The sequence below is a fragment of the Pelobates fuscus genome, chromosome 1, assembly GCF_036172605.1.
Source record: "Pelobates fuscus isolate aPelFus1 chromosome 1, aPelFus1.pri, whole genome shotgun sequence".
Classification (NCBI taxonomy): Eukaryota; Metazoa; Chordata; class Amphibia; order Anura; family Pelobatidae; genus Pelobates; species Pelobates fuscus.
Window position 1 is genome coordinate 75,745,233 of NC_086317.1, and position 23,180 is coordinate 75,768,412.

The window sequence follows — 23,180 nt, forward strand, 5'->3', positions numbered from 1 at the left end:
TGAACTCTGCAGCGCAGCTAATTCATATCTTACATCACAAAACATTCAGACATCCATGAGAAATAACATCTCTATGACTTAGCAATGTTGTATATAATCCACTTAACAAATGTGTACAAATAGTTATCTTGAATGGACATGTGAATAGATCTGAAGAATAATCAGCTGTAACTAGTCACGTTTAACCCCTTAAGGACCAAACTTCTGGAATAAAAGGGAATCATGACATGTCAGACATGTCGTGTCCTTAAGGGGTTAATAATCTGCTATATATTGTGATTGTCTTTCCAGATGATCTCCATTGGTTAAAGTGAATGTGTTAGGTATTGTCTATGCAATTTCTGATAGGGACACTTCAAAGTGCCTCTCACATGTGTTAAAATGTGTTCATTTATTCATAGTCAAGTCAATTGTGTTTTGGTGACATTAATAATCTTCATGCTAGCCACACAGTTTACTACATATACAAATCTGGTTGGATATAAAAAAAAATTACAAACATTTAAATATGTGCAGTTGTATTATCTAAAGATGAGCAAGTGTTGCCTATTGCCCATGTATGAAGGAGTTAAAGGGTTCAATTCCTGACGTAGTTATCAGTGGCGTCTTTTAAAACTTTTCATTAGACCCATCCATGTTTAAATCTTTCATGGCCGCAAACTTATCAAACACAACACAGAAAAGAGGAGGACCACTGACGTAGGACAAGCTAAGTTCCCCTAACTTGAAGTAAACTGAAAAAAATATATTTTGAGTGCAAAGTATTTCATTTGATATGAAATGATGTGAAATATTACAATTCATTTGGGCTGTGCAGTTGCCATTTAAATGAAGCCAGCCAAACTGCAACTCAGATGGAACCCCAAATTCTGTTAACTTGAATTATTGTGCGTTTTCAATGGTGAGACAGGGATATGGAGTAAAAGCCCTCCTCCCACTCTTGCCCAAGGTACACAACCTAAGTCTGCAATTTATCTTGAGTTATTCACATAAAAGCGAACTGTCACTTCTATGGAATTGGCTCCACTGAATAAAGCATTGGACTTTTCTTAAAATGCTTTGTTTTCTTTAAATTTATGCTAAAGATTTAGCAAGTACCCTCACAATCCAGCTCCGATACAGTAATTCAAAGCCAGGGCAAACATTGCAAATAAATAGAAGAAATATAAACATTGTTTCATTTATCATCCTCTCTGTATGCTTTATTTATAAAGAATGCAAAGTGGAAAGGACAGAGCATTTAAAGGGACACTATAGTCACCAGAAGAACTACAGCTTATTGTATTTGTTCTGGTGAGTATAATAATTCCCTTCAGGCTTTGTGCTGTAAACACTGTTTTTTCAGAGAAAATGCAGTGTTTACATTATCGCCTAGTGATAACTCCACTAGCCACTCCTTAGATGACTGCTAGAGGTGCTTCCTTGGGCAGTGCTGCAGAGTAAGCAGCACTGCCATTCAGTGTCTTCACCCTCTGCATGCAGGCACTGAACTGCTGGGTCTTCTCCTGATCTGCCTTCTTGACAGTTTCAGCCAATTCTATGGGGAAGCATTGTGTTTGGCTCAGACCACCACTTCTGATGATGTCAGCAGACAGGGGCAGGTCTAAGGCAGACAGGGGAAGAGCCAGCAGCTGCAGACTTGAATACAAGTAAGCTATTACTATATTTAGGGAGGCAAGAGGGGGTAAGGGGGGCTAGATGGTGATTTTAACACTTTAGGGTCAGGAATACATGTCTGTGTTCCTGACCTTATAGTGTTTCTTTAACAATGATTGACAGGAAGCTAAGATAGAGGTGCCCAGTGGCATGATAAAAAGGTGTGGATTTTACATTTAATTTTATTTTTAACATCTCACAAATAACTCTGTAAACTATGGGGGTATGTAAACATAATATTAAAATTAAGGGAAAAGACACACTCCCTTTAAAGTCAGCATATTAAAAAGTAAAGGGTTGAACTTTTTGGGTTGTCTTTGGGTTGTCTTTGTTGATAGAAGAAGAAAAAACACTGAGGTAGTAACAGTTATAACACATTTCAGTGATTGTTAAGTACATACATTTTACTTACAGTTATATATTGACTACTAGGTCTACCAACACTGCATTTTCCATGCCAATAAGTATACATTAACATAAAAAGTTAAGATATAAATAAATAATAAGGTTGGAGCAATTCTTCAGGAAATCTAAATAACAGTATCCTAACAGCTGTTAAATGGAAAATCTATGTAATAAGCCCGTAATGTAATTATATGCTACATTTTCTCTTTGACTGTGATAATGTGGTGATAACTCCACACTATTTTATTGCTAATAAGTACAGCACACAAATCCCTATGGATCACAAGCAGGAAAGGTTAGGTTGTTTTCTGCATTCCCATTTATGTAATTAGACCTTTTACATGATGTTGTAGTCAATCATAAACCTCTTACGATGCAAGAACTTAATAACGTATAAAAAAAAACTTAAAACCACTTCTTTCTTCCATCATGCTAATGGATTTCCCTAGGAGTAAAGCGCTAAGGATAAAATGTGCTGGTTTGCTTTCATGTAAATTTCCACAAACAACAACAAATGTCTATCGTTCAAACAAGTCAAATATTAATTCATAGAATATTCATATGTTCTACATACCAAGATCAAAGATTCCTAGATGTTATCAATGTGAAACTGCATGCCTGGTTTTCTCAAATCAAACAACCAGGAAATTGAAAGCCTGCTTGAATTTCTCAGCTTCCGAGATACAGTTGTACAGAAATTCTGCTTGTGAAGAAATGCAAAGGAATTGCATATTGTACTGCAATGCACCCAAAATAGATACATTCTAATATTTAGTTATTTTTCTTGCTCCGTGATCTTATCTTAACACCTACAATTCCATTGTGACTTTTCACAATCCCTATTTAGTGAATAAATCCTTCTGTGATAGATTTGGTAGACCTTTCTTAAATTGGGTTAGTTATAATTTGGTATAATTAGGTATAATTTGTGCTTCCCTGCAGCATCCATTAAATGAACACTATAGGGTCAGGAACACAAACCATCATCTAGCCCATTGACTCATCTTGCCCCCCTAAATATAGTAAAATCTTATGTTTATTCTAGTCTGCTGCCTCTGCCCCTGATCTGCCTGCTTGGCTGACATAATCAGAAGTGTTGATCTGAGCCAATCAAAATGCTTTCCCATAGGAAAGCAATGGATTGACTGAGCTTGTCAAGGAGGAAGATCAGGGGCAGAAACAGCACAAGCCAAACACAGCCCTGGCCAATCAGCATCTCCTCATAGAGATGCATTGAATCAATGCATCTCTATGAGGAAAGTTTAGTGCTCTATGCAGAGGGTGGAGACACTGAATGGCAGTGCTGCACACTGTGCAGCACTGCCCCAGGAAGTACCTCTAGTAGCCAACAGAGGAGTGGCCAGTGGAGGTATTTCTAAGCTACAATGTAAACACTGCATTTTCTCTGAAAATACAGTGTTTACTGCACAAAGTCTGAAGGGAATGATTATATTCACCAGAACAAATACAATAAGCTGTAGCTTTTCTGTCGACTATAGTGTCTCTTTAACCCGATCTCTATTATGCAATGCTTCTTGCAGCAGTAAAATGTATATGAGTCAAGTATCTAAACTTTATACAGCTTTGAATTTTATAGGCATTACTGATCCTGTCAAAAACAAGAGTGTATGAGAACACTGACATTGGAAAACAGCTCAAGTAGTTTGTCCTTTGGTGGTTCTCCTCTCATATGTCATACAGGTTTTAGATTACTGGTGCCATTACGTAGAGAACCTTAGCCAGTCGTACCTCAGACTGATCCCACCCAGATTCGAAATGCTTGCTGTTCCCTCTGCATGATAGGTACAGCAGCTCCAGGCAATCATTTCAGCTTACACCAAGCTTTGTCAATGTGGCATAGCTGATAGTCCTCTAGGCACAGTGAGCAAGGGGTTCATGACTGGATTACCAGTTTAACTTAGGGAGACCCTAGACATAAGCAAATAAATCTAAAACACAATTTCATGAGACCACCGAGAACAGTTTGTGTAGCTTGACCTTCAGTCCTGCCATGGTCCTGTGATAGCCTGATTAAGGCCTCTCCTATGCAACAAGAGACATTGAAACAGACTCAGACATGTGTGTCATAATCGTCATATGACATAATGAAGTATCTGAATATGTGTTTGATGGATTGATTGTTCAGCTATTGTTCTCCTACAGCACTCAACATACTGCTTATGGCTAATAACAGTAAACGGAATTTACTACAGTATCAACAAACCTCAAAAACATATAAAAGTCATAACGCATTTCCTTTCACAAACGTGCTGTTTTGTAGGAATAAATAAAGGTATTGAATATATTTGGTTAGTGATTTGATGATGAATTAATATTGGGGAGCATCTGGATATTACTAAGAGTCGTATTGGTACGGGCAGCAGACAAGAGAAGGTCAAAGATCTCCTGTTTTTATTGCTTCAGGTTTTTAAAGAGGGCAGACAGAGTTTTTTTCATTTTGCGAATTACAGACCAACATACAGTATTTATTGGTCCATAGTTTCTGGGGGTAAATAAACTCATAGAAAAAAACAGAGTTAATCTGCTGTGGTAATGTGGTTCAGCTTAGTGTAGAGAAGCCTTGGTAACTTCCGTCAACAATATAAATACTGCCGGACACCCAAATCCTGCCATCCCTCGTTCTTCTGCTAGGAGTATTGCCCTGTTTTAGTAACGACATTATTTACCATGTATGAATGAAAATTAATATAAATTGAGAAGAAGATATAATCATGTTTCACATCATCCACAGTAAGGTCATCAGACTAAACCATCCTTTGAGTGACCAAGATGGTAAGTGGCTAATTATGCTTCTATCAGCTGTGCTAAAATATAAAATGTAGGTAATATCTCCCATATGACATAAAGTAGCAATTCAGGTATTCACTAACCGCACTTCTAGATCACATTTATGAATTAGTCCTTAAAGTGTACTTTGGTACATATGCTATCTGTGCCAATTGATACATATTTATTTCTTTTTAAAGCTTGTTGAAAAGACAAAACCTTTACCTCAACTAGTTGTTGGAAATTGAGCTGTTTTCACAGGGGTAGTTTGTTCAATGTTTTAAATAAATTTCCCTTGTATTTCTTTCCAAATCACTTCTGATGAGTTAATCAGTCCCAGAAGCTTCAACCTTGAAGCGAACGTGGTGACTTTGGATCCTCAGATTACTGCCGTATGACAGCATGTGGAAATGTCATCATCATGAAAAACTGGATACTGACTTTGACCTCTTAAAGAGGTAGTGAGGTAGAATCACGTAATTACAATCTGTATATAATGTGCTATGACTTCGTTGTAGGTGAAGCACACATTAGATTTTTTACTAAACCTCCGAATTTTGTCTAAAAGTATTTCAAATAATCCAATTTTAGCTGGATTTGCAATTCTCATATTAACATAAGATAGATCTGGTTGAAATTGATTGAAATTGAAATTGATTTCATCTAAATGAGCATCTCATTCAGTACTATCCAGAACTTGCTTAAAACTAGTACATTCGGCATGTGAATCCTATACAAAATGCATGGTTTGCATAGTCAACAAACATAAGATTCTTTTGGATATTGCCTGTAACCACACAGTAAATTTACCTCCAAATTCCTTGTAAAGCTATTAAAATCTGTACCATTTACATACTAACAGCGCTAGGAGCACTGAGAATATCCCAGATTTAAAAATGGAACCTAAATGTTTAGTTTCCAAAAATTCACACGTTAGTAACTAAACCTGACGGACATGGTTTTGACTAAAATATAACGTGGGGAATTCTAAATTAATTCAAAGTGAATTTCTAATTTTGGACTAAAATAGAAAAATGAAAAAACTGTAGCTGACCTGGGTACATTTTTTTTTTTTTTTTTGTTAATAGGCTATTTAAATTGTCCTAAATTGTCCTAAAATTAGAATTTTGAATTTCCCAAAATTGACTCTTCAGTGAATAACCATGTATAATCTTACCGTTGTGATTTCAAAAGATACACATCACCCTGCACAAAGTTTACCATTTAGGACTACAGTGGCATCCACACAACCCACTATGCAACCATCAGAATGCCTCCAATCATCAGAACAAAAAGGAGGGTGAGAAAACAAGCAAAAATAGACAGACGGACAGACAGACAGACAGACTGATAGATAGGTCCTTGCGCATTTAAATTCTTAAAGCCTTGTATTGGTCTGCAAATTATATGTTTAGGCAAAAATTATAGCACTCCAAGGATAAAATGTCCTAATAAAAGTTTTTTTGCCAAAACTGAAATGTTCATATTTTATTCTAAGCTAAATAAAAGCTAAGTATTCATTTTATCCTGAAAATGAAGTCATCGGAATGCTTTCATTTTTGCCTATACTGTATAGATATTTTTTTAGGAAATAGTTTCTATTCAAAAAGTAAAAAAGCAAGTTTTATTATGATTTATGGATTCGTATTGCCCACATACATTTTCCAGAGTAAATATACATTTTCTTATATTGATGCATTCATTTGAAATGGGTACTTCTCTAGATTATTTGTTTCTGTGCTGTAAACAGCCCCGCATATCACCTGCATATTTCACATAGAACATCATGTTCCTCAGCAAGAGGAAATTTAAGAATTCTTTAGATTTGTTTTCGTATTCTTTTATTGCAATAACCTCAAATACAATCTGATGTGGACTCACGTCTATTTAGTAATGCACCTTTTGTTGCCTTTTTCCATGCCTCTTAATAACCTACTCTAAAAAACTAAACCTACATCCAGGTTCTTCGTATGAAACATACCATTTACTAATGGCGGTGCCTACTTTAGCAGCAATGGTCACAATGAAACTTTCCCCGTACCTGTTCTTTAATCATGTACGTCAGTTGAGAGTTATATTCAACCAATCATATATACAGTACAGTTTTAAGTTACTGAATGGAATGTTTTTCATAAAACTACTCGATTCAATCTAAAATTTAACTTGGCCATACATTTTTTTTTGTTTCATTTGATAGTCCAATTTTTTTTTTTCCAAATTGACTTTTTCCCAGTTTAGCAAAGCTTTGTCTTCTCCTCCTATTCATTTCCTTCTTCTTCCCCAGTATCAAAATCTCTCCTTACACCCACTTTCCTCATCCTCCCAATAACCTTTATATTTCCCCCTTTCTGTTACCATCCCCCCTTCTCTCAACTCATGCCTTGCACTCATTTTTCTGCTCCCTCTCTCTTACCCACAATCGATCTCATCCTAATGCACATAAAACCCACTCACACCTCCTATCACTATATCTCCTCCTTCTTTTAGCAGCTGGAGGTCTCTCTACCAACCCAGGGCTCTTCACCTCCTCTGCACAAACTAAGACAACCAGAAACCACACAAGCCTCATCACAATGCTGATTGAGTGACCGGTCCTTTATCTTTATCATCATTTGCCAACATTCAGTGTGCACACTGGAATTCCCGCTCTGTTTGCAGCAATCTGAAATCAACAGCCATAAACCACCTTTTCATCTCAAACTCACTCACCCTTCTAGCACTCACAGAGACCTGGCTTTCCCCCTCTGGTAGTGCTACTCCTGTCTCTTTATGTTTTGGTGGGTACAATTCTCCCATACTCCCAGACCCAACAACTGTAAATGTAGGCATCCTTCTATCCCCTCGATGCACCTTTAAACCAATCTCCCCTTCCCCTGCCCTATCCTTTACTTCCTTTGAAGTTCACATTGCCTGTCTATTTAAACCAACTCCTTTAAGAATTGCTATCATCTACCTCTCACTTGATTATCCTAGGCTATTTATTGAGCACTTTTCTTCCCGGGTTCCCCACTTCCTCTCCTCTAGCACTCCTTCCCTTATACTTGGGGATTTCAATATCCCAATCAACAACCCCAACTGCACTGATGCCTCTCGTCTGCTCTCTGTAACTTCCTCCTTTGGCCTCACGCAATGGTCTAATTCAGCAACCCATATGTTGGGAAACACTCTTGATCTTGCCTTCACCAACCTCTGCACCGCCTCCAATCTCTCCAATATTAATTTTCCTCTATCTGACCACCATCTGCTAACTTTTGACATCAGCACACCCAGGACCCAACTGACACCACCCTCTGCACATCAATATTACAGAAAACCCGAATGTCTTGACCTAGAGCATTTCTCCACTAATCTCCAAACTCTCCTTTTACCTATCTAAAACCTCACCTGTCCTAGCTCTGCAACCTCCTTCTACAATTCCACCCTCTCCTCTCAATTAGACATCATGGCACCTCCTACAGTTAAACGCAGCAAGCACCCCCAAATACAACCTTGGCACACCAAGCTGACTCAATGCCTCCAAAAATGCTCCAGAACTGCTGAACGCTGTTGGAGAAAGTCTCATGCTGCATGTGACTTTCTCCTCTTTAAATTTATTTATAGATTGGCTATTTCCTCTGCAAAAGTTAATTACTTCAATACCCTCATAACCACACTCTTCCGCGAACCCAAACGACTATTCCACACTTTTTACTCTCTTCTTTGCCTTGTTGCTCCTCCTCCTCCTACCGACTTAACTGCCACTAACTTTGCAACTCACTTCACTGACAAGATCTCTACAATCAGGGAAGAGATCTCTCATCTCTCTCCTTCTCCTTACAATACTTCCCCCAACCTCACTCCCTCTGCTTTTCTATGCTCATTCGCACCCACTATGGCGTAAGAGGTTTCTGATCTGCTCCAGTCCTACTGCCCCACCCCCTGCTCCTTTGATCCTATTCCCTCGCATCTCAACCGTACTCTGTCTCCTTCCCTTGCTTTGTCTCTCACTAAAATTCTCAATCTCTCCCTAACCTCTGGCATATTTCCATTACCCTTCAAACATGCAACTGTAACCCTGATTCTAGAAAACCCCAACCTTGTCAAACTACCGCCCTATCTCACTACTGCCTTTTGCGTCCAAGATCCTTGAAATACTTGTGTATGTGAGATTGATAGACTTCCTCGAGTTCAATTCTCTGCTCGACCCACTTCAGTCTGGTTTCGCGCTCAGGTAGCATTTTTTATAGACAATGTATGACAGAATTTGAGTCGGCTCACTATAATTGTTATGTAATTTAAAATCTCCTGCTTCCCCCCATATTTCTAATTCCCCCCCCCCCACTTCATTATGCTCTCCTTTTTGTCAACATTTTCCTAAACCTATTTCCCTACTAATTATGTCATCCCGGTTCTGAATATCACCTACATCATGGAGAGTTTATATATTTTTTGAATATGTTTTATAATACATTTATTTTCATTTTATATTTTCAGTGTGGAGATACTCATGGTGAGCTTCATCGTGGATGCCCTGTTTTTTAAGGAACCCTGTCTCCACTATTCATTCCATCTTCAGCTCAACACTATTGTAATTATTCCACTCTCCCCTTCACCTCACTGATTTTAGAGGTTCCATTCAAGCAGCTGGCCATCAGTCTTATGGCTGCTAAAGATTTATTTTTTTTATTTATTTTTTTATGGTGCTGACTGAGTGACCGGCACCATTTCCAGCTGCTAGACGGCCCTGACTCAATAAATTACTCCAATTACTCCAAAGTGTTAACGGTGGTGCCGTGACAAGAGGGCTGTATCCCTGCAGCCCATCTTTTCTCTTTTTTTTGTGTGGTACTAACTGTGTGTGAGAGAGGCTTGGTAGGCAGCAATGATATCACGTTATCACTTACTTTACACACCCTGTGAATGATTGGCGAATGAAGCAGTAGTGACAGGCTGCACATATACAGATTTCCAGACAGTGCCCTTCACTGAGGCTACCAACATTTGGGAGAGTGAGAGGAATATGCTGCGGGAGGTCTCCTAATGGGACACACCACACCTGCAGATGCAAGGCTGGCACATAACATGGTGCTGCCTGGCTCCAAGGATAAAATGCTACCAGCAAGCCAGTTAGCCACAAACTCACCACATATTCCCACAGTGAATCTCCCTCTAGCCATATCACATAGTATATCTCCCAGTTCTCCCAACTGTCCTGCTTTCAGCAGGAGAGTCCTGATTTTGGACCCTGTCTCAATTGAGTTCCTTGGTGTCCTGTATCTGGTGACACCAGAGAACCGATGCCAGGCAACAGTGTGTGAACCGTTATGGGCGTTGCTATTGGGTCATATCACCCATCCACCCAGCCCAATTTTTCCCTGGCATGGATAACCCTTCATTGCCAACCTTTTCAGCAGTCACAGACAAATGTGTAAGTAAAAAATGTTCATCTCACTTTAACTAAAGAGCTACAACTTAGAAGAACCATGTGTTTATTGGACTCGATACAAATAAAAATTAGATCAATGGAATGAAGATTAAATCAATCTAAGTATTTTAATTTTCCCAAATTAAACCTCATCTTGTAATCACATGCTGCCTTTTATGTACTACAGTCTCAGATGCTGTAAAGTATTTTTTATTTCCTAGAAATAAGGAATTGTTAATTGACTTGCACAGAACATTTGATTAGAATGTGAATATGAAGCACAACGTTTTCAGACAGTCATCAACTTGTTGCACGACACGAAATGGACTAATAACTACACTGATTCATCTGTACAAATACTTAGATCTGTGGATCTACTGACATCAAACAAATTATGTACGTAACCAGCAACATATGTAACTTTGTACTAAGCAAACAGTGGTAGTAAATAACTCCCATGTAAATATTTAGGTCAATCAGATGTCTCTGCTTGGAACCGTTTAAACTGATCAATAATCATGTCATGGGGAAAAAAATAAATAAAATAAAAAAAACCGCATGAGCACTATTGCCAGAGTTAGGTAAAGTTCAAATGATGATCCAGATATAGAAAGACATATCAACTAACCTATTAACTATTTTCCACTGCGGAAAATGTCCTTTTACTATATTAAAGGAGCACCCCAGACCCTAAAAACACTACAGCTTGCTAAAATGCTTTATGAGTGTGTCCTCTGTTTTTAATTTTGCTAAAATATGCAGATTTTAATAGAAATGTAAATTTTTCTAAACTAACCTTTCTAAAATAACCTTGTTACACACACTGGCTATCAATCAGACAGGTTCTGTTACTTCCTGGTTTGTTTAGCTCAGTGGAACTTAATGTAAGCCAGAGCTTCACAGGTTGCCACTGGAGTCCTCTTCCACTCTTCCATGACGACATCACGGAGCTGGTGGATGTTAGAGACCTTGCGCTCCCCCACCTTCCGTTTGAGGATGCCCCACAGATGCTCAACAGGGTTTAGGTCTGGAAATGTGCTTGGCCAGTCCATCACCTTTGCCTTCAGCTTCATTAGCAAGGCACTGGTCGTTATCATGTTGAAATACTGCCCTGCGGCCCAGTCTCCGAAGGGAAGGGATCATGCTCTGCTTCAGTATGTCACAGTACATGTTGGCATTCATGGTTCCCTCAATGAACTGTAGCTCCCCAGTGCTGGCAGCACTCATGCAGGCCCAGACCATGACACTCCCACCACCATTCTTGACTGTAGGCAAGACACACTTGTCTTTGTACTCCTCACCTGGTTGCTGCCACACATCCTTGACACCATCTGAATCAAATAAGTTTATCTTGGTCTCATCGAACCACAGGACATGGTTCCAGTAATCCATGTCCTTAGTCTGCTTGTCATCAGGAAACTGTTTGCAGGCTTTCTTGTGCATCATCTTTAGAAGAGGCTTCCTTCTGGGACGACAGCCATGCAGATCAATTTGATGCAGTGTGGTCTGAGCACTGACATGCTGACACCCCACCCCTTCAATCTCTGCAGCAATGCTGGCAGCACGCATGCGTCTATTTCCCAAAGATAACCTCTGGATATGATGCTGAGCACATGCACTTTGGTCGACCGTGGCGAGGACTGTTCTGAGTGGAACCTGTCCTGTGAAACTGCTGTATGGTCTTGCCCACCGTGCTGCAGCTCAGTTTCAGGGTATTGGCAATCTTCTTATAGCCTAGGCCATCTTTAGGTAGAGCAACAATTATTATTTTCAGATGCTCAGAGAGTTCCTTGCCATGAGTTGCCATGTTGAACTTCCAGTGACCAGTATGAGAGAGTGTGAGAGCGATAACACCAAATTTACCACACCTGAGACCTTGTAACACTAATGAGTCACATGACATCGGGGAGGGAAAATGGCTAATTGGGCCAAATTTGGACATTTCCACTGAGGGGTGTACTCACTTTTGTTGCCAAAGGCTGTGTGTTTAGTTATTTTGAGGGGACAGCTAATTTACACTGTTATACAGGCTGTACACTTACTACTTTACATTGTAGCAGAGTGTCATTTCTTCAGTGTTGTCACATGAAAAGATATAATAAAATATTTACAAAAATATGAGGGGTGTACTCACTTTTGTGAGATACTGTATGCTCTACACAGCAATCACATAATGTACTATGTATAATTCATTATGTTTTATGTAACATTTGTGATGGTATATTGTAATGATTTTTGCAATGATGCTTGTAATTATGTCATCATAATTCTGAATATCACCGATATCATGGAGAGTTTATATACTTAAAATACAGTTAAATTAAAATACATTTCTTTTCTATTTTTATAGTGAGCTTCCTAATGAACGCCCTGTTTTTTGGGGGAACCCTTTTCTTTTAAGAATAAGAATCCAAGGATAAATCTGACTGTCATTCTGGGGTCAAGAAGGGATTTGTTTTTCCTAGCTTGTTGCAAAATTGGACGTGCTTCAAACTGTGGTTTTTATTTTTTATTTTTTGCCTTCTTTTGGATCAACAGCAATAAACAAATGTGAGGAAGGCTGAACTTGATGGACGCAAGTCTCTTTTCAGCTATGTAACTATGTAACTATGTAACTATGTAATAAGTAGTTTTTATCCCTTGTTTTCATCCCACCCTCGATTTGGACTATATTAAAAAGAACTGGTTTGACTACTATGTATCAGCATATCTTGACAATGTTTCCAAGTGAAACAAAATGTGTAGCTTTAGCTGCTACAATCAGTACAGTGTGCATCACGTGTGGAAAAGATTTATTTTTAAGCTGTGGCTGCTCATTCCATTGTGGATACGAGGATTGAAACTTATTGTATCCCACGAACTGTGAACACTTTGTGGGTTGAATTTAGCCCTTACTGAAGAGCCGACTTTCACCTGGAGTATTATTAAGCATGGTTTGCCTGGATTGCTTAGTTAGACCATTGCTTGGATTGCTTATACCAGACGGGACTATTATACCAAGGGTTTCTATACCAGGTATCAAAGTGCTACATTCATGCTCACTCAGATTTTAGTGCATGGCCCCTGTGTGCTTTCTGTACTGTAATTTTATACTGCTCGTTGAATTGTTTATCTCTGTGATCTGTCATATCATTTTAAATATACGTACATGTTTATGAAGCTTTGTGTTTAATAAATACTTGTATTTTATATATTTGGGTGCCCCCTATATTTGTTTATATATCATATCCAAAAAGTTACCTGTATTCAGTAAGGTGGCAGCCATATTGTTTATATTAATTATTAATTGATTGTAATTACCCACTATTCTGCTATTTTATAACCACTCCTGCAGCTCTAACATAATCAATCTGACTGGTCTACAGAATACATAGGAAGGTAAGCACTTTGTAAATAACACTTCAAACTCCAGCACTCAAAGCCTAAACATGAAATAAACCCTTTACCTTAATTGTATGTTTCACTCCTCTTAAAAACTAAACACATCATGAACCCCAATACTAAATTTAACCCAACGCTAGTCCTATACTCAAATAATCCAAAACAGCCCTTATACTACAATTTATACAAACGCTCAAGATTTTAAACTTCTTAATGCCCTATGTAATATAACTCTCATGTTAACCTCTCTAACTTTAAAGGAACACTATAGGTTAAGGAACACAAACATGTATTCCTGACTCTATTATGTGAAAGCCATCAAAGCTCCCCTGACCTCCTCTTGCCTTGCTAAATATAGTCCAATCTACTTGTATTCAAGTCTGCAGCTGCTGGCTTTGCCACTGTCTGCCTCTGATCTGCATCTGTCTGCTGACATCATCAGAAGTGGTGGTCTGAGCCAATCACAATGCTTCCCCATAGGATTGACTGAGACTGTCAAGGAGGCAGATGAGGGGCAGAGCCAGCACAAGTCAAACACAGTCCTTGCCAATTAGCATCTCCTCATAGATATGAATTGAATCAATGTATCTCTATGAGGAAAGTTCAGTGTCTGCATTCAGAGGGTGAAGACACTGATTGGCAGTGCTGCACACTAGGTAGCACTGCCCCAGGAAGCACCTCTAGCAGCCATCTGAGGAGTGGCCAGTGGAGTTAGTTCCACTGTAATGAAAACAATGCATTTTCTCTGAAAATATAGTGTTTACAGCAAAAAGCCTGAAGGGAATGATTCTACTCACCAGAACAAATGCAATACGCTGTAGTTGTTCTGGTGACTATAGTGTCCCTTTAAACCTCCCTTAACCTAACCACTTCTGACATCATATTTTGCCCTGCATGCATTTGCATTTAAGTAAAGAGACAAAGTAGGGAGGGGTGTAATTACGTCCATATATCCGCATTTGCATGTTCTTCATTACTATACAGGAAATGGCTGGGATTACACCCAGAAAATCCCTGTTCTTGCATCCTCATTTTGGGCAATTGGTGAGCATGGGTAAATTTGTGATATCACACATACATACCCATTAGTTCCTATAGCTATGTTATGAACAGGGCCAGACTGGCCCGCCAGGATACCAGGAAATTTCACTTGATCGACTGTCACTTCCTCTCAGCCTGCAAATGTGAAAGGGGCCCGGTGGCGCTCATAAAGCGCCTGACCTGGCCCCTGTTCAGCGAGACCCATTGAGTGGCCCTAAATGCATGGGCCACACGATGGGCCCCCTGAGCACGCAGGCCCCGCTGTGTGTATGTATGTCAGTGAGCTTGTCTGTAGTAAACATGTCTGTGTGTGTCAGTGAGCTTGTCTGCAGTGATCATATGTGTGTGTGTGTCAGTAAGCTTGTCTGTAGTGAGCATGTGTGCCAGTGAGCTTATGTGTGTATACCAGTGAGTTTGTCTGTAGTAAGCTTATGTGTGTGTGTGTTTTTCAGAGAGATTGTCTGTCTGTGAGCCTCTGTACCAGTGGACTTGTGTCAGTGAAATTGTCTTTGCCTGCATGTGAGTTTTTTATTGTATAATTAAATTTAGTATCCAGAAAGGATCAATATTATGAATTAAAAACTTCAGTGATAATGTAAAAATTTCACTTTCTAACATTTAAAATGTTTTGCTACCTTGTACTGAGTAATTTATAAACATAGATGTGTTTTATATATATATATATATTCTATGGAAAAAAGAATGTATGTTGGTCCTATAATTCATTGTGCCGCAGTAGTGTTTGTGTGTGTGTGTGTGTGTGTGTGGCTGTGTGTTTTTATATATATATATATATATATATATACATACATACATACACACAGATACACACATATATATACACACTTACACAAACACTACCGTGGTACACTAACTTATAGGGCTGGCATACGTTTTTTTTCCAGGGCTGCTTTGCATTTCCAGTCCAGCCCTGGCTATGAAGAAAAACGAGCGTAGCAGAGCCATAATCCATATCGCTTATCTTTGCATCATAAGCCCCATGTGTTGGTTTATTTCAGCTTTTTTCCTCCACTCTGCATCCATTGTAGTCCTGTTACGATGTCTGTCCATTCCCTCTAATTATCCATCCACACCTCCCTTCCTACTATTCCCATGTCTATTTAAAGCATCCTCTAAACTCTAAAGTTCATCTACTACCTCCCCCTCCCCCACTCAGATTGCTTCAGTGAAAATATGGTGATCTTACACCTGTAAGTTTGTAGCCTTGTACTGCCCCAGCATTGGGTATTGATTTCTCAAGTGCACTATGACTAATATTATTGTTTCACTGGCATTTATAAAGCGCCAACATATTCCGCAGTGGTGTACAACAGGGGAGGAAGACAGCACAATATACACCAACCAATATAAAAGGTAAGGAGGGCCCTGATCAAAAGCACTTTACACTTTTAGAAAACAGAACAGATTTTACAGAATACAGACAAACAATACTACACAATTTGGTGATGTCTCAAAGATCTTAAATCTAGCACAAGAATGGTGCTGCTGTGCACCTCTTAGGACTGCAGGAGAAAAAGTATAATTTGACACAAGGTATTAAGCCTGGACTGATGTAGTGGGGGCCCAGACAACTCACTCTGTAGTTTAGCAACAACATCATAATATCAAGCTGTATATGTGTAAATTGAAGGGTTTTGGCCAACAACACCCAGCACAGATTGTTTGATTTAATACAAGAACTGAAAAAGTATTCGATTCACCCCAGGAAACAAACAATACCAGCTGTTAATTCAAATGACTGCTGTGACAGGGCCACCAAAGTGTTAAGCTAGTTAAGAAGTTAATTGAATAACTCCTTCAAATACTAAAGTTACGTACAGAATCCTTTTAAAAGCTCACAAAACTCTGTGATTAATGCATAACTGTTTGCAACTAGGTGTGTCTGTTCTCAACAGATTGAAAATGGGATTATACACACTCTTGTTATTGTGATCAATGTAAAAAGTACTTATATTACTCCAATGATTTATGCAAATCTTTATAATTAACAAAAACCATTACAAAGGCAATTTGACAGATTTAGCCGAGCTGATACATAAAGTCGTTTCATATTATGAGGGAGTCGGTGAGAGGTGACACACAAGGGGGTTTATTCATTAAATGCAGCTTAGTTGGATAAATTCTATAACTCGGCCAAGAAAGTTATTACCATGGATAGAGTTTGGACGACTGTGTGCCTGTGTTCTCAAATCTCCCAGTTGGAACATATTTAATAGTGTCATATCGATTAGTGTCACGAGGTACCAGAAACATTGGGCTGGTAGCTCATGACACTATGTACTTAGACATATTTGATTATGCATTTCTTTCCCTGGGTCGTACTAAGTCACTGTATCTTCCTGGGACATTTTTGCCTAATTATAATTCATTTTTTTGACCTATGGGATGATATTTCTTCCAGATATTGAGCAAATTATAGACTCACACTTTTTCTCTGATATCATTTTATACAAGGCTGAGAGGTCTCTGGACTTCATAGATTTAAAACACTTTTTCATTACAGCTCAGTTATACAAAAATGATTATTGCACCAGCTGTTTAAGCTCTTAATCAAGCCTGTTAATTGGTTGAAACTTTGCCAAGTTCTGTTTAGATGGCAGAATAAAGGTAATTTTGTGTTGAGAAATTAGTGTTGAACAAATAATTTATCCCTTCTTCCAACAAATGTGGACCTAAAACACACAAAAATATGTGTAGCATATTGTGGCATTTTAAAAACAGTTTTTACCTTGTGTTGCTTGTGTTGAATATTCTGTTTTGTCTATAGTCAGATTATATTTTGAGTGCAGACACCATCATAGTAGCTTTCACCACTAAAGGCTCACATGCTTTGAATAATTCATGCTTTTTGGCCATTTATGTTTTCTTCTCCATTGAGGGATAATGTCCTATGGTGTTTTGACCTAATTTGGTCTTTTTATTTACTCTAAAGTGTTTTTGTTTTTACTTATTTATTTTGTTTATGATTGAGGCTCTGAAATAAAATACACTTTTAATTTTTTTTTTAAATTAAAAAATAAAGTTCCTTTGAATTTCTACTTTGTTCACCGTCTACTTTCTGCTTCACCACCCTTGCATAATCCTTCCTCGCAAGTTTTTCTGTTTGTTTGTTTTTTGTACCACTTTGGCCTTATACAGCTGGTCATGCAAGTCTAGGGAATCGTCACAGAGTTGCCTCTACGACACTGTTATTGTCATTAATGCCTCTGTAGCTGATCTGGAAAACCTTGCAAAATCAGGCAGATGATTTGGAGGCTACAGAGGTGGACCTCATTCACAGAACCAACTATAATAATATTTCCAGAGTTCCTTTTGAGTCAGCTAAAGCAGAGGTCCTACCTGCTGCCCTAGCTAGCTTGCACGCTCTTTTCTCTGATTACTCACAGGATGGATTGTTCTGGGACCAAGCTCAGATGGCTTTGCATCAAGCCTCTAAATCTATGAGCATGCCAAAATATGTGATCACAGGGCTATTGTTATTATTTATCCACATGAGAAATCATGCAGGTGAAATCATCACTTTCTTATTTATTGCTTCATTGTAGCACACGCACTTTCTTCTTTTGAAGTTGTTCTCTCTCGTTCTCATTTCTTATTATAGAGAAATACATTTATGTTGCTGTCGTTTGACTTACATATACTTATATCCACTCAGTTCTCATCCTATTACCATTTTTTTAACACTGGTTTATGCATTGAAAATGGTTAATTATATAGATATATCACAATAATATTTACAAACACAAAAATGTAATTCATGCACTACTAAAGTCAATTTTGTTTTAGAAATTATGCTGTATTTAATATCTCATAATAATTCAGAGATAGTGTGAAAATTAGAACAGAAATAAGAATACCAATTTTATTGTCATCTACAATTGGTGTAAGAAAACTAGATGTCCTAAATAGGCAAAAGTAAATGGAAATCCGTACTAATTACTGAGTTCACGTGTTTCAGCCTCACCCATTGCCAATAGGTGCATAAAATCCAGCATATAGCCATGAACTCTCCATAGACAAATATTAGCAGTACAACAGATCATACTAAAGAGCTCAGTGACTTTAATCATTGCACTGTCATAGGAAGTAACCTTTCGCCAGTTGGTGAAACTTCTGCCCTACTAGATCTTCCCTGGTTGACTGTAAGTGCTATTATTGTGAAGTGGAAGCAACTCGGAGCACCCTAGCCATGAAGTGGCAGACCATGCCCATTCACAAATGGTGAAATCATCTGTTGAATCACTAATTGGGCTGGAATACCAGTAAATGCCATTAAAAAGATGTTCTTAAGTCCACAAATACTGTTACTAGGATTGAAACGTTACCAGGACCACTTTATGGTGGAATAAATAACGTCTTTTCAAAGATATTTTCTGGTGATTATTGAAAGCTGGTTTAAAAGTCCATAAGTGAGGACTCAGAAGATGTATGTATGGTGCCAGCCACCTCATTAAACTTCGTATTGTCACTCACTACAGAATTCCAAACTGCTTCCGAAAGCAACATTATCACAAGAACATTGCATATTGGGAGATTCATGAAAGTGTTTTCCATGGCCTTGCCACTGTACACAAGCCTCACATCTAAATGCACTATGCCAAGAGTTAAATGGAGTGGTACAAAGCACGTCACCACTGGACCCTGGAGCATGCTTCACAGTGTGTCAACTTTCTGGAATGCCTACTGTAGGATTTGGTGGAAGAAGGATAATGATCGTGGGCTTTTTCTCAGAGTTTGTCACTAGGCCTTTTAGTTCCAATGAAGGGTCATGCTACAATTTTGTAGCAACAGCATAAGGAAAGTCCTTTCTAGTTCCAGCATTAAATAGAAACATAGAATGTGACGGCAGATAAGAACCATTCGGCCCATCTAGTCTGCCCAATATTTTGAAATACTTTTAATTAGTCCCTGGCCTTATCTTAAGTCTAGGATAGCCTTATGCCTATCCCACACATGCTTAAACTCCTTTACTGTGTTAACCTCTACCACTTCAGCTGGAAGGCTATTCCATGCATCCACTACCCTCTCAGTAAAGTAATACTTCCTGATATTATTTTTAAACCTTTGCCCCTCTAATTTAAGACTATGTCCTATGACTATGACTATTATGGCTATGCGCTTATGCACAAGTCAAGATCCATGAAGACATGAAGACATAACTTGACAAGTTTGAGTGGAGGAACTGACTTGCCTGCAAAGAGCGGTGACCTAAACTCCTTTGAAAACTTTTGGAATGGTTTGGAGCACAGCTTGAAAGTCACAACTTCTCATCCAACATCAGCGCCTGACCTCACAAATCTTCTTTTGGCTAAGTGGGCATACATTCCCAAACACATAATTGAAAATATAGTTGAAAGCATTCCCAGAATGTCAGTGGCAGTTATAACCATAAAAAGAGGGGTAACCTCCATATTAATGCCCATGGTTTTGAAATGGTCTGTCTAACAAGCTTATATAGGTGCAGTGGCGTACATACCAGTGTGGCCACATTTTGCTGGCAGTGGCTTCAGTTTTCCAGCAGCTGGGCAGGTGGGCGCGCGCGCGAGGGAGGGAGCACTCTCCCCTGAGTGCTCTCTGCCCAGCTCCCTTGCGCACCACACTGATGCCGGAGCTGGAATATGACGGCATCAGTAAGCAGCGCGAGGGAGCTGGGCAGAGAGCACTCAGGGGAGAGTGCTTCCTCGCGCGCGCCCGCCCAGCAGCCCCACTGGACCCCAGGGACAGCAGGACCCCAGGATAAATGTAAACAGGGCTTTATGGGCTAAAGTAAATTGTCTATTGCAAATCACTATATGAATCAGCACATCTATACTCATTGGTAGGAGGTAAGGCGTTAATGCATAAAACAAAGCAACACCTCATTAAATTAATTTCCTTATTCTACACACATAGTATGCATGCTCTCCAAATGATAGCCAGTCTTAATGGGGCACTCTGGTCACCATAATAACTTACTCTAAATGAAGTTGTTATGGTGCCACTGCCAGGATGCCCCTGGGCACACCATTGCCTCAAGGTTGCATCTACTAAAAGTTGCCTCTAGCGCCGATTTATTATGGTGACCTCAGTGTCCCTTTAAGTACCCATAGTTTGTGCCACATTCTTTTTCTGTTCTGCGGTAGAATGATTGTGAAATCAGCTGTAATTCTCAACATGAGTACTATTAAGACGTAGACATTGGCCACCACAAGAACCTGTGGCTTGGTCTATTATTACGGCATATGTAGATATGCAATTCGCTTCTTTATCTTTCGTCTTTCCTGCATCATTTCCAGAATTAAAATACAGTGACTTTAAACATTAACCCTTTTTAACAGATGATGTGCTATAAGCATTATGACATCATTGTGTTGTCTAACTCCTTAAAGGATAAATCAACACACTATTCCCCATGATACACCATCCCACAGTTTTGTTTTCCATATAGCTCATACACCAATTAAAATAAGACTTTAGTAGATAGGCTACAGTGAATATTAACGTTATAAAGAGGCGTCCATCATTTAGCTTGCATATCTCCAATTGAACACGCGTCACTTTATTTTCTCGCTGACATATACCAGGGATAGTTAGCCTTTGACTATTTTAGACTACTCTTCGTATGATGCTTATCCATAGTTCACATTATTTGGTGTGGTATAAGTTACCCTTCACTAGTATACGCTGTCCTGATACATTTTATATAATACGCATTATAAAATAATCATTTTATTTGACAATGCTGCAGAAAAGGGACACCTGACATTACGAACAGGTGTCTAAAAAAAAAAGTGAAATATTATTATTCTCGGATTCTTATCAATCTAATCTAAAATTACATCTGCTCCCTACAAAAAAAAAGAAAAGAAAAATAAAATAATCATTCATGCACGGTAAATTATTTTTCAGACATTTGAGTATGGTGTTCATTTAAAATTTAAAACTAGAATCTTTTAAAAGAAAGAAAAAAACCTAAAACATTTTAAACAGCAAAATAAATCTAGATTTCACGTAACAGTGTTTTAACCAGTTACCTTCTATTGATAGAACACTCATAGCAGCAGCTTGGAAAGTGTATCTGTTTCGATACAGAGAAGAAGGTAGGAAGGTTTCAATCGTTGGCATTATATCATTAAAAAAAATAAAAAAAAAGATCAATAAAGTTAAAAGAACCATTAAACCCACCAGCCATATCCTCCAAAGGAAACACTGCGTTTTCTTCTGAACATCTCTGCTACTCCAATTCGCCTGCCCTGGCGTCTCTAGCAACCACCTCTGCTATCGAACTCAGCAGCCAGCCAGATGAGGAGAGAAGACGATAGAAGAAAGAAAGGGAGGGCAGAGGATAGCTATCGCTAGTGCTAATTCATACAAAGCACTGCTTGGCTGCCACTCTGTATCCACAGGCTGTGTTTCAGGGATGGTAGGAAATACTATGTCTCAGACAGCTTCCTGCTTTATCTCAGCAAATGTGAGCAAGTGAACTTTTTTTCTCCTTTGAGGAGGAGTTCTGCTTTCGTTCTGTTTTCTCTTTTTTATTTCATTAGGACTACTTTTTTTTTCCCAAAACTTTGTTATTCTCACAATTTTTTTTTTTTTTTTTTTGCCAAAGCACTCCCCAGTGCATATGTCATGTGAATATGACATGGTGGCACTTAAATGGACATACATTACTGCAGGGGTGCCCAAAATGTAGATCCTGGACCCCAGATGTTTTGTGATGCTTTGTCGTTCTAAAGGCATTTTGTAGACATGCAAAGCAACATGAGAGTTGTAGCTCTATAACATCTGGGTATCTACCTTTTGGGCACCCCTGAATTAGTGGAACTGGGGCATATACCTTGTCCCTCCAGGGTCAGGAGTGCAAATGATGCCTTTTTGATAAAAGCCACTGTTTACACTAGTGCCTATTACCACCACTCTGAGAGCCACTATCAGGACTTTGAGGGTTCAGTCCTGCAAGGATTGCTCCCCATAGAGATGCATGCTATAGAGAAGTATTACATTGGCTGAGATCATCAGAGACTGTCATGGCGAGGACCAAACCATAAGTCAAACTTTCTTTATATTGCATTCCATGGAGTGAAGGGCTTATCTAATTAATAAATTGAACAGTATAGCGTTACATGTTTGTACATACATGTTTTTATTCCAAACACTGAAATAATCCATTTATGTTTTCCTATTCCATTTAAAACCATGTAAAGTGTACATCCCAGTCAATCACCCACAGATGAGAGTCTCTCAATGCTACACTCATGGCGGTATTGATTACAACTATAGCGATTACAGAGGGGGACAGGGGGGCACATTCATGTACTTAAACAACATTGTGCATGCCATGCTATAGCATGATTTACAGCAGAAAGTCACACAGGTGTTTTCACTAAAGTGTTAATTTGTGGGAAATTCGAGCATTACAGGAACTATTTGGGATGGATAACAGTCACAATAAGTTTTGGTTTTGCAGAGTTCTATTATTAAACATACCCTGCCTGGAAAAGGG

The 23,180-nt window shown here is 38.8% G+C and overlaps 1 protein-coding gene across 2 annotated transcripts in view; it reads right to left on the bottom strand.

Annotated features, from left to right (window-relative positions):
- The window catches only part of RAP1GAP2 (RAP1 GTPase activating protein 2), a 684,483-nt gene that overhangs the window by 555,613 nt on the left and 105,690 nt on the right, over positions 1-23,180 (bottom strand). Inside the window, exon 1 of one of the 2 annotated variants that reach the window (XM_063449818.1) lies at positions 21,860-22,083. The exons of the other annotated variant lie outside the window; for it this stretch is intronic. Within the exon in view, the coding sequence (XP_063305888.1) occupies positions 21,860-21,903 (44 nt within the window). The 5' untranslated portion in view covers positions 21,904-22,083. Of the gene's footprint in view, positions 1-21,859; positions 22,084-23,180 lie in introns of those variants that run through there. 2 annotated transcript variants of the gene reach the window in all.